This window comes from Elephas maximus, chromosome 8 (assembly GCF_024166365.1).
Source record: "Elephas maximus indicus isolate mEleMax1 chromosome 8, mEleMax1 primary haplotype, whole genome shotgun sequence".
Lineage (NCBI taxonomy): Eukaryota > Metazoa > Chordata > Mammalia > Proboscidea > Elephantidae > Elephas > Elephas maximus.
In genome coordinates this window covers 87,888,053-87,905,945 of record NC_064826.1, presented here as the reverse complement: position 1 = coordinate 87,905,945, position 17,893 = coordinate 87,888,053, and the positions used below count along the sequence as shown (strand labels likewise).

The window sequence follows — 17,893 nt, the reverse complement described above, 5'->3', positions numbered from 1 at the left end:
GAGAAATAAATATTTTGGATTTTTCAGAGAGATAATAACTCGTTAGATACAGAAAAGAATTTGTAAATAAAGTCACCTACTGAATTTTAACACTAGATGACTGGTGCATAAAATCATAACACAGAGAGTCATAGAAAGTTAGAGTTAAGGGTCTAAGCAATGGTTATCCATCCTCTGCTTTACGAATAAGGGAACTTGGACCGAGAAAGTGCCAAAGCAGTACTAGAGCCAAGCATCTTGACTCGTAGACTGGTGCTTTTCCTCCCATTTTCTTTTTTCTGCTTTTATCTGTCTTCCTCTTTTCTTCTTGACTTAATTTTTTAATTTGAAACATAATGAAGTATCCACAGTGTGCCACCGACCATTCTAGGTACCAGGAATCCAAAAGGAATAAGAAAGAAGTATGTGTTGATTCTTGTGGAAAAGATATTCAGTAAGTAAACACATCTAACTGTGATAATTGCTACTTGAGGTGTCCAAAGCTAAGGCTTGTCACTTCTCTCTCTCAGTTCTGAGCTCATTAGTATAATTTTTTTTGAAAGACACTTTCAGTTCTTGGAAGCTATGGATAGCCACATTACAACTATTAGATTAAGCCTACTATTGAGCGTGTAATTGTCTTGAGTGAAGGCAACAGCTTTTTGAGCTAAGTACTTTAATATAGAAATCCAACTGATTCGTTTCAGTTCTTGTCAAGAAACATTCTTGGAATCATGACAGTATTTCCTTATATTTACTTAACTCACATTTTCTTTCTTTGGTTTAGTTGCAATTGTATATGAAATTAAAAGGTTGGTTAGCTTCCACTTGGAATGTCAGGGTATGGGGTAAATGGCATAAAGTCACTTATACCCCTTTTTCAGACATGGAACTTGCAAAGCCCATGTGGATCTGTTCTTAAAGCCTTCTTTATGAATCATGTTTTCTTTGTCACTGAAAACTTTGTTGGAGCACCAGTCAACTGCCAGGATAGGCTGTGAATCAGCAACATTCCCATATACATGTCTCATTTCTACCATCGACCATTGCTCAGAAAGTGGTTCTTTGTTAACATGAAATTAAATATATAATCGTAGATGGGTATCATACTTCTAGGATTATGGGGAAGTAATTCCTGTTCTCCTAAACCTGTTTTGTGGAGATTATAGTTTTATTTGTGAAGTTTGATCATAAACCTAAGGTTAGTGGTGGCCTGGCTCATGGTAAGTGTATAATACCGTCTAAACTTTCTAAATGCTGCGATTTGAGAGGGACCTGACCAGAAGTACTTCCTCCATCAGCCTTTCACAAGGCTTGAAGTTCCACCATCACCATCCTTTCATAAGAGACCTTCTAGAAATGTGTATTTTAGCTGGGAGTCTTTGTTTTCTAGAAGAAGAGACAAGACATTGTTAACATATTATCACTGGATGAAATTATTAAATACCCATAGTTAACCAACTAGTAAAATTGGACATCAAACAGGTAAATCTTGGTGAAGGTGAGAAGAAAGCACGCTCACTAACACAGCATAGCTCTCCCTCCATGGGATCTGGACAAATCCTGCACCACCGATGGGCATTTTGGCTGCAGATTTTCAGGTTTTTTGGGGATTGGGCTGTGTTTGTGAAGACTGTTACTTCCCTGCCTTGCTTTGGGCAAATTCAGATGGGAATCTCTGGAGACTCTCTAGTAATCTTTTATTGGCTTGGCTTTCCAGCTCTATCAAAACTTTGGCAAACAGAGGCTCTAAGGTAGTATCATAAATTCATCTAATATATGAACGATGGCTGTAATTTTGAATGCTTGGTATTATTATAAATTCAGAACTCAAAGCTCTTAGTAGAAGAGAGCAATAAATGGCTCAAAAGGGCTTATTTCAAGGTCAAGGTGGAAAAAAAAAAGCTAATATTAAATGCTGCTAGATGTGTTAAAAGTACAATTAGTATAGAAATTGTGAGAGTAGTTATGTGCCTAGAAATAAGTTTAATCTTTCTTAGAGTTCTATTTAGATTTTCTGGTGATGGAATGAAATTTTACTGTTTTAATTTATTTTTTTACACCATCTAGTGGCTCAGAATGAGTGGTGCAGGTAATTGCAGTTAATGTTGCACAATCAAAATGGTGTCATAAATCCAACCTTAAACCTAAAAAAAAAAAATTTTTTTAAACCTAGCTGGGGGTTATTACTTCCCTGTCTGGTGTCAATAAAGTATTAGCATTAGTCATGAAAAATTTTGTTCATCATTCTGAATTAAATGTAAAAATTGCACATATAAAGAATACATTTTAAAGAGTCTAACACAATATTTGTGGAGACAAAATGTACTTCGTGAAGAAATTAATTTCAGGACTTTTCTAATAAAACAATTTAAAAGATTTTAAAGAAGCCACTTCCTTTCAGTAATTAACCGACCAATAATTTGAAATATTAAATCAACACTTTGATTTTACTTCTAGAAGGTTGTCAGTTCTGAAAATACTCCTTGAAAAAAAGGCAACACAGAACAGTTTAAGAAAAGATGTGTTCTTTTAATATAAATGAACATTTAGAGAAATAAATGAAATGGTATGCATTATAATAGTGTTTTAATTTTGTAAATGTAATAGCAGAAAAATATTTAATGAGTCTGGGGATTAAAGGGGATTAGGCTATCTTAATTAAGATTCACTGTAGAAATACAGTTTTATTTTAAAATTCAGTCTTCTTTTTTTTTTATTTTGCAAGGAATCCTTGATGCTGGGGTGTTAGCTGTGCTTAACCAGCCTGGGAGTGATTTATGTTTAATTAGGCCTCTTTTGAGAGTTATACAAATCTTAGCCTTTGTTTTTTTCCTTAAAGTAAAAAATCAAATGTTGCAATAAATAAAGAAGAGTAGGCAAATAACCCTGTCCTTCTCCCTTCCCTTTTTAACATTTTCTGATTAGCAACAGTCATGTGACCCCTGGCTGAGCTGGCCCCTCCTTCAAAGTGTCCAGCATTTTTTCAGTTTTAACCTTTGAACCGCACTAATAATAAATCTAAATACTGCTGGCCTAAGAAGGCAAGCCAGTAACTTTGCTTACAGGTTCCCTCCCCGCCCCATATTGGGTTCCTGCTGTTTATTTTAATGTATTAAACTAAAATACTTGATACATTTCAGGCTTCAGTGGTGATTTAGAAATCTCTTTTTTTTCCCCCCCTAAAAAATGGAGCACGTTTATAGAGACAGATGAAATGTGAAATTTGTGGTTTTCATGGTAGCATTGTTAGTGAATTAACTCAGAAACACAAGGCTTGGTTTCAGATTCATTTATTAAAGAAACTTTTAAATTAAAAAAAAAAGTTAAATTCTTTGACTAGTTTTGCATTTCAGTTTTCTCACGTCCTAAAATGTGGACATAATACTGTAGTTAATAGTATTTCTCTAGAACTATGTTTATGACATTTTATAATTTCAATAGCAGAATCCAGATTATGTAGCAGTAGGTATAGTCCACTACTACATCCTTCTTTGGTTATTTTGTTCCATCCTGCTCTTCTGGATCTCCATACGCTATTAGTTTATCTTGCAAATCTGTACTCATCAGTAAATTGCTAACCACATTCTTATCCTTACTTTTAAAGCAATAAATTATTTTTGGAGACTTACTGACAGTAGAGCTATGCATCAGCAGGAAAGAGGCATGCTACTTTGTCTGGTATTAACAGAAAAATAAGACAAGTCAAAGATCCTGGACTTTTTTTTACCTAGTCTAGGGCACATATGACTTTAGTTTGGCAGACTTTCATTAAGTAAAAAATATTGAGTAGGAAATTTAGGTTAAGGTGCTGTTCACTAATATACAATAAAAGGACATTTAAAAATGTGTATTGGTTGATATAAAGTACCTCCCTTTATATCTGTTTGTTGGGTTTTTCCAGTGATGGTTGAATTGTGACTGTCACTGACCATTTGCTTCTCACTGTGAGGATGTAAAGATCCATATACTAAGTTTTTTTTTGGCTTCAAGCCTACCAGAAAAATACGATAATATGAAAGCCTTTACTGAGCCCTGCTGGCAGAGGGAAATACAGAGTTACTTTTTAGCTATCCTAGTTTTTCACTTGTGACTCTCTGACCCAGTGTGCCACAAATAGCATGACAACCGCTGAGGAGTAACTAGGACATCTCAATATAGGACATAAATTGTTGACGCTAAGCTAGTTCCCAAAATGTTATTATGGTTTATAGCCTTTTGGGGAAGAAGTAGGAGTATTAGTACTTGTGGTTGTATTTGTTTGGGTTTGGTGGCATTTAGTTTCTATGCTGTCAACATGGGGGTGTTGTGGGCTTGGGGTACAGTGGAAGGATTAACCAGGCAGACCTACTACTTAGTACCTGCCCTCTCCCTAGTAGTGATGACCTACTACTTAGTACCCACCCTCTCCCTAGTAGTGATGACCTACTACTTAGTACCCACCCTCTTCCTAGTAGTAATATAGTTTATGGACACAGTGCCACATCAGAAGATGTCGTGGCTCCGTTCCTGGGGCTCCTCTTATCTATGCTCAGGTACTTCCCTGTTTTCTCTTACATGAAGTGAAGGAAGCATAGCAGAAAAATGTTGACAATAAAAGTGGATGGTACTTTCAGGTGGCAGGCTGGCAAGGTCAGCCCTTACAGTGGCTTGAGAGGCAGAGGGTAAGCCAGAAGGCCGAGTCTCAGAGAAGCAAGTGAGGTGGGAAGGAGTTAGGCTGCAGGGGACTAGTGTGTGGAATAATCAAGGATTTGCCAGAAGCAAAACAAAACAACCTTAAAGAAAAGCATTATATTGATAAATATATTTTTTAATCCTAAATTGAACATTCCATGATCTTTTATGCTTTCCTCTCTGAAAAACACCAGGAACTCCCTCAGCGTATACAGCATGTTTTCATTCTTTTGAGATGCCTCCCTCCTCTGTCTGCTCCCATCTGACATGGAGCTAGATATTCCTGGGAAAGTATTAGGAATCAGAGAGTAGACATAGATGTGCTACTGATTAAGAAACATTTTAGAGTAAATGTTTAATAAATTACAAAGGAATTATAGAATTTATCATTGAATGGTTGGCTATTAAAAAAAAAAAAAGACAACCCAGTAAAATTCTAAGAAGTGAAAATGTAATGTTCCTTAAAAGCATGTTCATTTTGGAAGAGCACATTCCCTTTGGAAGAACAGGGTAGAGAACTGTTCATAATAATCAGATTGCCTTATAGTGCATTTCAAAGTACTCTCCTTATGTTGCCCTGGTGTTTTGTTTCACCAGTTAGTGAGAAGAGAGAAGGATGGAATGAAAAAGCATTCACTGAGCACCTGCAGTGCCCTGTTGTAGGCACTTTATATGCTTTCACTCAGCTAATCATGGGATAATCCTATGAAGCCAGTGGTGTTATAATTTTGCAGATCAAGAAACAGATGCTCAATAATGTTATTATGTAATTTGCCTGAGGACACCCAGCTAGTGAGTAGTTTAGCTGGGAAACACTGACCCTAACGCCTTTTCACTTTCTACTTTGCCCCACTTAAGTGGGCCTTGAGCGGTACTTGAGCTTTTTTTCTGTATCAAGTTAATTGTAATTGTCACATCCAACATCTAAACAACAGTGAGCCATCTTATTGACAGTATCTTCTGCATAATTAAATCTTTTATAGACAGTCGAAAGTATTTCATTTTCCAGTCAATCAACAAATATTTGATGAACGCTTAATATGCAGATCACTATCCTGAGCAAGATCTAGAAGCCACAAGCTTGGTCTTTTTCCCATATGGATATTGCAATTGAGTTGTAGAGAAGAACAACCTGTGAGATAGAAAATTATAATAATACAGCACTGTGTAGGCTATAAATGTTGTAGTGTTGGAGGCCCTTAGAAGAGAGGGAGATTGTTTAATCCCAGAGTAATTAGGGAAGCCCCATTGCCATCCAGTTGATTCTGCATAGCGACCCTGTAGGACAGAGTAGAACTGCCCCATAGGGTTTCAAAGACTGTAATCTTTATGGAAGCAGATTGCCACATCTTTCTCCCTCAGAGTGACTAGTGGGTTTGAACTGCCAACCTTTTGGTTAGCAGCTGCGTGCCTAACCACTGCACCACCAGGGCTCCTAATAGGGAAAAGTTCATTAAAAAAAAAAAAAAGAAGAACTTGAACTTCAATTATAGATAGGGTTTATTCATTTATTCATTCACTAAATATTTAAGTGCTTACTTTCTGTGTCTGCTTGACATAAAATCCAGAAGCATGGCTATGCAATGGAAAGGGGGTAAACAGTCCTATCAGTGGAAGGGAAGCATAGAGCCAGTACAGTCAGTCAGAATCACCCCTCTTCCCTCACCTTAGAGATTGGTAGGAGTGGAAAACCAAATCAGCCTAAATGATTCCAGACTACTTTTCCTACCTCATCTTCTTCTCCTTTCCACCTTTTTGTACTAACCACACTCTAAACCAATTGCTCTTCCCTGAACACAGTACATTCTTTTATCTCTCTACATGCTATTTATCACTCCCTGCCTCTGGAATGCCCTTTTAATATTCCATCGGGAGTTCAGCCCAACTATCAGGCTATAAAGCTTCCCCAGACCTCACAGTAGGGTTAGTTGCTTCTCTAACACCTTTTACAAATTGCTTTTCTATCACCTAATGTACGATATTGGGATTATCTGCTTACATGTCTCTTTCTCTCCCTAAACCCTGGACTCCTTCAAAGAGTACCGTGTCTTAAGTATCTTGGTATCCCTAATATGGCAGATCAGTGTTTATTATGTGTTTACTAAAAGTTAAAAATAAGAAATAATTTTGAACTTCTCAAAACAACTTAGAATGATAGAATCATAGAGTTAGTGATGTTTTATGCCAGCCATTCACTTTATAGAGGAAGAAATTGAGGTTCAATGTAATTGGGGAAAATAAACGGAAGTCCAGAGGAAAAAGGACTACCCCTCTGGAGACCTTTAAAGACTGGAGTTTCTGAGTTGAGCTTCAGATTTGGCCTTAGCTTCTTGGCAGCCAGACTAAAAAAGGGAGAGAGACAGGCAGCTAAAAATTCCTTGTAGTCTTAAAGGAGGGACCTTGGCTTTTCCCAACTCTGATGACTAAAAAAAATTCTCACATGAATTTCTGTAATCTGCATTGATTGTCTGGTCTCAACAACAACTTTTTATAAGTACAACAGTGGCAAGTAATGGCCCTGACAACAACAACAAAAATTTATGGTAAATATAGCAATGGGTTTTATAAAATTGAATCTGTGAGGGCCCAAATATATAATACTTAGAATTATCTGTTTATATTAACTGGTATTGATGTGTGTAACTGCATTATTGTAGAGTCTCAATGTAAACAATGTAAAATAAAATCATCCCTGAAGAATTTGGGAATTGTCCAAATTTGCATACCTAGTTAGCAGCAGAGCTGGGATGAAACCCTGGATCTTTGGAAAAGATAACCGTAAGAATAATATGAAGAAGCTGAAAAACCAGCAAGTTTTCCCTTGTACTCACCATACTGTTTCTACCCTTGCAGAGTTGTATCTTAATGTCTTCAGTAGCTTACAAGTAAATTCAACTGAATTCATTTTTAACAAGAACTGGGATTATTTGTTCCTGTCCTGCAGAGGATGGATGCTTTTCTTTCCGCAGATGGGATTTAAGCTCTTTAGACAAGGCACCCCACATAGTGCACTGGAAAACATGAGTGGGAGCAATGCTCTTCAGATTGCATAGCTAAACTCACGTGTGTGTAACATACTCAGAACAAATGCGTTTTTTAGTTATTAGAGAATTCCCAAAGTAAGTCTAATACCATACACCAAGGAAAAGATACTCCTATTGGAAGTTACATTTCTTAAGAAAATATTTAGGATATTCAACTGATGCATCATCCAAAATGAAGATAGAGCATGTTTTAATGAATACTTTTTACTTATCCTATAGTATGGGGCATACAGATAAAGTGTTAGACAGTTCCCTGACCTCAGCAAGCTTACACTCTATTTTACTTGAAGGGACAAAGCTAATGTACATAAAAACTACTAAGGAATAAGTGCTGTAAAGTGTAGAACCAGAGAATGAGAGATGTAACTATGGGCTAGATAATCCTGAGAAGTGCTCACAACAACTGAGTAACTTGAGTCAGGACTTAGTCTTTGAGTAGGGAGGCCATTCTCTGGGGAGGGGACATCATGACAGAGGTAGCAATGAGTATAATGTAGAAGGTTGGACTGTGAGGATCAGAGCAGTGAGAGAAGAATGTTGCTAGTAGGCTGGGGGCAAGCCAAGCAGATGAGTTTGTACTTAATGCAATGTGGAGCTATTATAAGTTCTTGAGCAGCAGGGTCACTCAGTGTAGACAGCTTCTGGGAAGAACAGGGAGGCAGAGCTGACGACGCAGTAATCCCGAACGAGGTGATGAAGGCCTGAAGTAGAGTGAGGACAACTGGGATAGAGAGGAGTGGGTCAACAGAGCCATGTATTGGTACGTAAAACACACTGAGTGCCGAGACCCCTGTAGTGAGCATGGTCTGATCTGTCTTTGTCTGACAATATCTACAAATCATCAATCTGAATATAAGTTTTTACTGCACAGTATTGTAAACGGCGACTGCGTCCAAATTTGAATTAAACATGTTTTGACCCTGGGATAGAAACTAAAATTGCTTTTAAGAGATAAATTCTTATTATCAGCTTTCTTGCTTTGTCTCTCTTGCTTTAACAATGAAGTGCTAGAAAAAATAGTGATTCTTTGAATTAGGGTAAATGGAAGTCACACCTGTGCAGTAAATATAAAGTAATGAGGTTGATTTTCATAAGCCACTGGGAAACAGTGTCTTCAAGCAGGCTTATGAATGGTGGTGTTCAGACATTTTGGAGGACCTTAGAGATTGTTCGTGTCAATCTCATTTAGCAGATTAGAAAACTAAGATTCAAGAGGTTAATGTGTAGATAATAGTAATAAAACACTGGGATTGTCAAGTTCCTGTTGTAGATTTTAAGAGAACCTTATAAAAGAATGAATGTATGAGAAATAATAGGATTCTTGAAGTTTCTTTTTGGAGATAATAACAAAGAAGAGGCTGAAGTGGTAGCCCTTAAGAGAATATTTCTGTATTTTACATCCCATAACCCATTGCCGTTGAATCGATTCCGACTCATAGCGACCCTATAGGACAGAGCAGAACAGCCTCATAGGGTTTCCAAGGAGCAGCTGGTGGATTCGAACTGCCAGCCTTTTGGTTAGCAGCCAAGCTATTAACCACTGTGCCATCAGGCCTCCATGTTTTGCATAATTGTCTAGTTTTCAGGAAACCCTGGTGGTGTAGTGGTTAAGTGCTACGGCTGCTAACCAAAGGGTCCGCGGTTCAAATCTGCCAAGCGTTCCTTGGACACTCTGTGGGGCAGTTCTACTCTGTCCTATAGGGTCGCTATGAGTCGGAATCGACTCGACGGCACTGGGTTTGGTTTGGTTTTGGTCTAGTTTTCATAATACTAAAATTCTTGCAAATAACTCAGAAAATATCACAATGAATAGTTGGAAAACAATGCTAACGTCCACTGGTTCTTAGACTCAGTGTATTTTACGTTTTATGAATAAAATTAGCTTCATTTTCCCAAAAGACTGGTATGTTTTGAAGCACAGATATGTTTGGAAAAAGAACACAGAGTCTTTTAACCTTCCTCACACCTGTTGCTTTCAAACAAAGTGGTAACTAATTTCTGAAAGGGCCGTACATCACACACTCTTATTAGTATTTCAAGTTTCTGTTAAGACAACAGCCTTTTACCATATGTTTTACAGAAAGTGGATTAACATACTTGAGAAATGAGAATCATAGTGCTGAAAAGGATTTAAGTAAATGTTGGGCCTTATTTAAGTGAAAAATAATACTCCAGCAGAGAGAGATTTAGTTAATGAGTAAACGGGGACGACATATGTTTACTGTTGTATTGGACAGGTCTCTATTTCACTTTATCAAAACCAGTCCTTTTTTCCCTGCCTTATTGCACAATCTTAAAACGATGCAAGCACTTTAATTTGCTTCTTAATAAATATTAACATTTTAACTACCAAATAAAACAAGTAAAAAGTATTGTAATGGTATGAAAATTGAAAACACAGTAGTTAGATTACAGGCATTTGGTGCTGCTTTATGATGATTTTCTCAGATTCTTGGCCAAGTGGCTTTTTTGCTTCTTTGGCTGCCACATTACATTTTTGCCTTGAAGCCATCCATTTTGCAGATATTGAATTTCTTTTGAGTACTATTTTTATACAATAAGCATCACCACACCTCTGAATCTTGATAGCATTACTACGGGAGGAGAAAGAAGCTTTGTGTTAGTAATTACCTAACATTGTCAGAAGCTGACTGCAGGCCTCTTTCTAGTGATAACAGAATAACCGCATAATGTAGCTTTATAGCACATGATTAATAGAAAATAATTACACGTCCTACAAAGGGATGCAATATTTCTTATAAATTGACTAGAATGGTTTCCTGTAGATTAAAGGACTCTTCATTATTTTATCAGTCCTCCTGAAGTACAGTCACTTGCCTCTGTTAGCATTTCAGCTGATGTTAGGAGCCGAATAGAGTGAAGGATACCAGATGGCAGACCTTCTTGTACCTGAGATCTCGTGTGCCATAAAGATGACATGATGCTTCCTAACCTTTAAAAGATTTAGATGGCAGACTGGTATGGTTTTGTCTTTTTATTTTTTGTTTACTTACAATATAAGGTTTGAGGATTTTTTTTTTTTTTAATGACCCACCTGTGACTTTATAGAACAATGTTAGAATTAGCATGTGGACCGCAAGACAACATTGTATCGATGGCATTATTTTCCACTGTAAGTAATATATCATTCATAATCACATTTGTTTGGGGACAGCAAAGAGGGAAGGCAAAGAAAGGCAAATTTTTGTCTTCAGAAGGAAACCTCGTATGATATTGAATCTTCAGGCTGAAGTTTAGAATACTGTACCCCAAGAAGCGTTTTCCTTCCAATTTATAGGCTGCAAATGGTTTAATTGGGATTCATGTTGCTCAGGAGGCTCATACAGAGGATGGTAATGATAAAAGTAAAAGCTCCTGTGTTTGCAGTCTTGTCGACACACCCTAGTGGCTGCAGTGTAAATCCATAAATTTGCCTACTAGAATTTTACTTCACTATATTTTATCTTATCCCTTAATTCCACACAGGAGTATTATATGAAATTCTTTACGGATGTGAAGTCATAAACATTCTGGCTTTTATTTGTACCCTTTTCTGATTTAAATCTGTGATATTTAGAGTACTTTTATGAGGTGCATATTTCATGTTTTTCAATTATTTTAAATTAATTAAGTGAAGCATCTAAAATTATTTTAGTCTAATTTTTTTTATATAATGTTATTTTTAAGGAATTTGTTTACAGCTGAATAAACTCCTCCCTGCTGTTTACTACCGTGCTTCTGTCTAATGAATCTTACCAGTCTACCATTGCAGAGTTCTCTCAAGTGTGAAGCATGTCACTGGTCCTTTGTTGAAGTGATTGGTGGGAAATCAGTTTCTTAAAGTTGGATGTGAGCAGGCTTTTTGAGATCCAATAATATGCCTTTAATTGACAGTGCAGATTATAACGGAGGTAGAGAATATTATAAAGTAATATGGACTTTCTGGTTTGTAATTTGAATCTAAACATTGAAACCTGGATTGAAGACTGTTCTCTGGAAGCAGGTTTGGGTCATAATATGTCCTCTAACTGAATGTTTTCTGTGTCTACCATTTGGGGGGCTAGTTCCTTTACTCCCTCCAAATAATTAAAGAAATTTTAGCTAGGCATTAGGTAAGCGCTTTCACATTCAGATGTACCCTGTTAACTTTCCATTTTGAAGTCTTATAATGTAGGCCTTTGGCCTCTGGGAGGTTAAGTACATTATTTTGTTAAGCATTAGGCTCTAATTATATTCATTGCCTTAAAAATTGGAAAGGGCAGTTTTATTAGGTACCTATGAGGATATAATGATTGTTAATCATAGCTTTCACTAAGTTGGTGTTTTCTTCTGAAAAATATGCCCCATGTAGATTATAGTCACCGTCATTGAATTCTGCATCAGATATTGTATGTCAGATCATTTCTTCCACTAAATTTACACTGTCAGGAACTTTTAAAGTTATTATCTTGAGTCCACTACCTCATAAAGCAAGCCCGCAGCTGTGCACTCATTAGTATAAGAACAAGATTAGCCTTTTCCTTACCCTCCACCTGGCTCTTCCAGTGAGCCTAATTCTGATAGTGTCTACTGTTCAAAAAGCAACTATAGATTTTTACTTTATAATTTCTCCATTGATAGACTCCGTATCAATACATAGGCTAATGTGGCAACATTTGTATTGAATCGTATGATTTTTTCTCTCTGATGGTCAAGAGCACGCTAATCAATACAAATGTTAAGTCTCTGCTAGTATTAACATTCCCTCCCCAGATACAACTTAATATGAATATGCACATTTATCTATGACTCAGATGTTGGAAAATCATAACCTATTAAATTACTTTGGGGATAGATTTTAAAAATTTATCTTCTATGAAAAATTAAATTTGGGTCCTACAGTGCTTTTACAGGAGGAGTATTGCTTTTGGAAGATGATATTCTTGAAACTTGTAATTCATTTTACTTTGTTTGTATCTCACTAAACATAAATAAATTTGAGATAAAAATACATTAGTCAATCTGGCAGACACATGAGACCGGTTACGGAGTGTTCACCATGCCTAAAGCAGTGGTGTATCTGTCAGTGGAGGAGAAGGGGGGCGAGAAGGAGGCACAGGTTTATCTCACATTGCAAAGTCGATGCAAAAGCGACTCATCAATCACTTTTTTTTACAGCTAGATTAATATTTTGCCTTTATAGCTTGAGATACTTTTATTTCCTTTGTAAGGGCAAATCTAACACCAGCTTTAAATTCCTTCTACTCATCCTTTATCTAAGGTAGGTTACGATCAATAAAAAGCACCAGTGAATGTCTTTGAGAAGAAGCTTTTTTAAAGGAGCCATTTTGTGTTATTGGTATTTCCTTACTCTGTAATGTATCTGTTTAAAATATGCTTACTTGTATTTGAGTTCCTTAAGAAAGGGCACACCTGTACATTCTAAATCATTTTAGGCAATATAAGTTTGCCTAAGAATTAGGTAGTTTATTGCTAGACTGTAAGCTTCTTGAGGGTAAATATAGTGTCCTAAGGATCCCTGCTTTAACCTCGTAGCCTCTAGCCTGGTGCTTGCACACACAAGGTGTCCTCTAAGCTGTGTGGAAAGAGAGTAGGGAAAGGGGCCCAGACAGCCTATTCCTTAGATGGTTTCATTTTCTAGGTTCTTATCATAAGTGGCTGTTTCTGTGTTCTACACTGTGTAATAAATAGGCTTTGTCATATTCGTTAATTTAAATCTTTCCTTAACAGCATTTTTAAAGTGTCCAGAAACAAGAAAGATTAAAATGTTTTAATTTTCAGTTCAAGCTCTTGTAACTTTATAAAAGGAAATACCATTTTTAAGAAGTTATGTATAAACGACATTGTACTTACACCAGCCTAAAGGTTAATATTGCATATTGTTTTCAATTAGGAATACAATAGATATGGCTGGTGGGTAGGAGAAATGAAGGGAGCCATTGGCTTGGTGCCTAAAGCCTACGTAATGGAGATGTATGATATTTGAGAGTCTTGGGTAAGTACATTTTAATCCAATATTCTGTAATAGCTCATATGTTCTCTTGTTCTCTGCCTTCTGAGTCTTTGCCTTGTAGTTTTCTTTTAACACAAAGATTGTGTCCCAAAATATTTTTTTGTTTGTTTGTTTTCTTTTATCTGGCTTGATTCAAAAAATAACTTCATGGAATTTACTTTGGAAATGGATTATTTAGAGAAAGTTCCTGTGATAATAGCCAGCTGTTTTCCCAAACCTCCTCCTCTTTAGTAAGATAACCATTTTTATGGCCTTTCCGAGGAGCTGAATTAACAAAATGTTGAGCAAGCATTCATCTATCCTTGGTTAAAAATGTCATTTTTTATGAGCAGAAAAATCAACATTTAGACTGAAGAAAAAAAATTAAAATGCAACTTTCCCTTTCTGCTTGCAGAAAAGGAAGATTCTGTGGCTGTGGGCAAGTGCTTTGGATCTAGAGGCATCATGAAAGCAGGAGTGGCAGCTCATAACCTTTCTTTGTTTTGTTGAGCATCGTTTGTCTTCGACGGTTATTTTATGTAGTCATTTGTTATACTATTCCTCTGATGTGAAATTAAATGAAGGGTATTAATGTAAAATAGATGCAAACAGTGAAGTTATACCTGTTGCTTTTTTGCAAAGAAATAAGTGGTTTTTATTTACCCATCTGATTTGTGTGAAGAATTCAGCACTATTTTATATGTACTACATAGTTAACTGTTACTTCTAGTGTGAGTTCTAATTCCTCTTAATTATTGGAGATTATTTTTTAGAATGTAATATGTAATTTCGTAGAAAATTTAATTGAATATGTTAGGCAAAGTTTTGATAGGTGCTATCTAAAGAATGTGGAGCCCTGGTGGCATAGTGGTTAAGAGCTCTGCTGCTAACTGGAAGGTTGGTAGTTCGAATCTACCAGCCACTCCTTGGAAACTCCATGGGGTAGTTCTACTCTGTCCTGTGGGGTTGCTTTGAGTTGGAATTGACTCAACGGCAATGGGTTTGGCTTTTTTTTGGCGGGGGGGCAGGGGGGTCTAAAGAATGTGGCTTTATTAAAGCTTTGTAGATGATTTATCTTTAGTATTTTTCATACGATACTGTTTTCTTGAAAGAATTTTTACTGATGGGCAAATCTACTTTATGTTTAGTATAGCCACAAGAAAGAAAAAAATAGAATTGCATATGGCAGTGCAGTGTCCCCTGCAACACATGTGCCAGCCAGAAATATGGTTTGTGCAAAGCACTGAATCGATAAAAGATATCCTGATTATATGATGGGCTTGCCAACATTTGGTACCGTAGTTTTGTTTAAATGTAGTAAAATAAAAAAGTTTATAAGCATCACCATTCTTCCGCTGATATAACGGTATAAAGAATCTCAGTGTATTCCCGTGAAAACGCGTGGCCAGGCACTTTCTTATCCTGCCTTATCATTGCTGGTCTGTTAAGGTCCCACCAGGAAGCAGTAGAATTCCAGATTTGGTGTCACCTCCATCCCCTCAGAGTACTGAGGGCAAAAGAAGGCTCAGAGTGCAAGTGTAGAGATCACAATGGTAGCATTGTAACTTGCCAACAGGTGAGTGAAAGGCTAGTGCTAGCCTGACATTTGAGTCACGTGCTGTGCTGCCTGAGCAAGACTTGTGGAATTATATTATTACCTTTACAGGTATATTTGAAAACCAAAGGTATTTTAAATGCCTAAAAGGTGCCATTATGGCCTTAATATGTATCTAAATGCATTGCTGATTGAACAATTATTTGGAATAGATATAATCTCCTAATACTGAATCATTAACTAATAGGTACTGCCTTGTTGAACTTTTCACATCTTTGCTTTATAGAGATTCTAACCATGCAGAAGATCTAAAAATATTTGTAAGCCTCCATTATTTATGTAAAACTATTGAAAGCAATATTTCAGAGGGTATATTTTATAATTATCCCCTTAGTATCGTGATCACCCAATTTCAAATGTTTAAGAAGAATCTTAGTTTTAGGGATTGTGTGTAAACTCTAGTTTATACAGACACACATCTTCAGGTTAAAGCTTTCAGAAGTTACATTTGTGTAGTCATTTGCCTTTTTCTAATATAACCAATAAACCCGTTGCTGTCAAGTCGATTCCAACTCACAGTGACCCTATAGGACAGAATAGAACTGCCCCGTAGGGTTTCCAAGGAGTTCCTGGTAGATTCGAATCGCCGACCTTTTTGGTTAGCAGCCATAGCTCTTAACCACTACGCCACCAAAGAGATTGAAACGATGTTGCAGAGAGTTGGACAGACAGGAAATAAATTAATGAATAGACTGGTTTTCAAAGCCTGAGTAGCTGAAAAGCCGAAGCATCTGTGGTTCCACTCCAGGTGTAACTAGCCTAGCTGGTTTTGTGCTTATGGTTCAAGCCGAGTTTTCAGTACTAGGCCAGTAGGTGGCAGCAGCTTTTCATTGCATACAAACTCGTTTGTAAACCCCTCCCCCATGCAGGCACAGACTCACACAGAATGTAGAACATTTGGAAGATTCCTGCCTCTTTTTACAGTTAATCCAGGAGAGGGAGTCCTTTGCCAACTGATGACCAACAAGTCCAAGCCAAATAGTCTTTCTGTGGACAGTGACAATACAGAAGTAAAGTGTTCCTTCAGTCCAGAGCTCTTCTGCCTTTGTTCTTTCTTAACTTGAATGAAGGTGGGAGATAAAAGAAACAGAAGATTTAACATCAGAATGATAGGAAAAATAATTGTTCTGTTCAATTCATGACTACTTACAGTCATTTGATGAAATCATTTCTATAGTACCAGCGAGAAAGTTTCCTTTACGCCCTTGACGATACATCACACACTCGACAAGATCATAATATCATTAATGTGAATTTCAACAACATGGCTTGTTAGAAAATATGCTAATTGCTCGTTCTCATTATGTTTGCTTAGCTTTTATTTGTTTTTCTATGAACAGTTAGAGAGCTAATTTTTTTCAAAGGTGATTGTAAGTCATATTTTATATAGCATTTTGCTTGATTATTTGCTCTGTACTGAATTTGTACTCTATGCCATTAGATCTTACAATAATGTTCCACTCTGCAAATTTTAAGGTTCAAATAAAGTTTAATTGTTTCCAAACTGTTATGATGCTAATATTTCAACAGCCTGCTGTGTTACTAATGAAATTACTTTGTTATGATTAATTTGGAAAATAGTGTGTTGATTGTAGTAATTAAGCACAACAAGGTGAAGTAAATGATTCTAATGCCATCTGGCCTCCAAACTGAATGAAGAAATGAAATAGGGGCTGTCATCTGAATTTATCCAAAGAAGTATGGATAATACAAATGACTTTCATTGCTGTAGGACTTAGACTTAACCACAGCTCACATTCGGTTCTGTTTTTGCCTCTTTGCTGCATATAGCATTTTCTTTTATGAAAAAGCATGTTGTTGGGCCCAGCAATTGTTTTGAATACTTCATTTGATTTCGAACTGGTTATTTTTACCTTGTGCTATTTTAATTACAGATAATTGTATAAAGCATTGTAGGATCACAGAAAATCACTTTTTAACTACAAATGTAGGGTTTTGTTGTTGTTGCTGTCACTGTACAAACACTTTGAATATACTCTGGTCACAGAGAATAGCGCTTCAACTCAATTGTTCGTAAATGTTTGCAGTCAAATGTCCCTCATAGTTCTTATGATTTGTACTTTTCCTATAATTTTTTCCCAGTCTGATCTATGGCTGTTTACTTCATAGAGTCTGGTAGCATCCACAATCATGTTGGAAAACAGAACCGGGTTACGTATTATAAATCTAGATTTGCAGTTCACCACTATAAGAATACAGACCCTAATATATCTGTAGTTTAAAAATTTGAACTTCATCAGTGAGACTGAGTGAAGCATTGTAAGAATTTTTAAATCAAGTAAAATACTCCTAAATTTCAGATAAATTGTTTGCACCTCAATTGTTGGGTGGAATTATAGACACAAACAATAGAAATCACTTTTACTTCTCCTGAGTTCAGTAGATTCAAGAACATTGAAAAGTAATCCATGTGGTAAAAAGGGAGGTGGTGGGGATTAAAATATGGTCAAACCAGGGCTTCGAACCGGTTTGTTCTGGTTAGAACCCCCGCTAAGAATTTGCATTTCCACCGCAGATACACAGAATCAATCTACATTTTAACACCCCCAGGCGATTTTAACAGTATAG

At 36.6% G+C, this 17,893-nt stretch overlaps 1 protein-coding gene across 1 annotated transcript in view; it reads left to right on the top strand.

Annotated features, from left to right (window-relative positions):
* The window catches only part of SKAP2 (src kinase associated phosphoprotein 2), a 180,566-nt gene extending 163,768 nt beyond the window's left edge, over positions 1-16,798 (top strand). Inside the window, exons 12-13 of the mRNA XM_049894443.1 lie at positions 13,591-13,692; positions 14,105-16,798. Of these exons, the coding sequence (XP_049750400.1) occupies positions 13,591-13,683 (93 nt within the window). The 3' untranslated portion in view covers positions 13,684-13,692; positions 14,105-16,798. The remainder of the gene's footprint in view (positions 1-13,590; positions 13,693-14,104) is intronic.
* Positions 16,799-17,893: the final 1,095 nt, after the last annotated feature.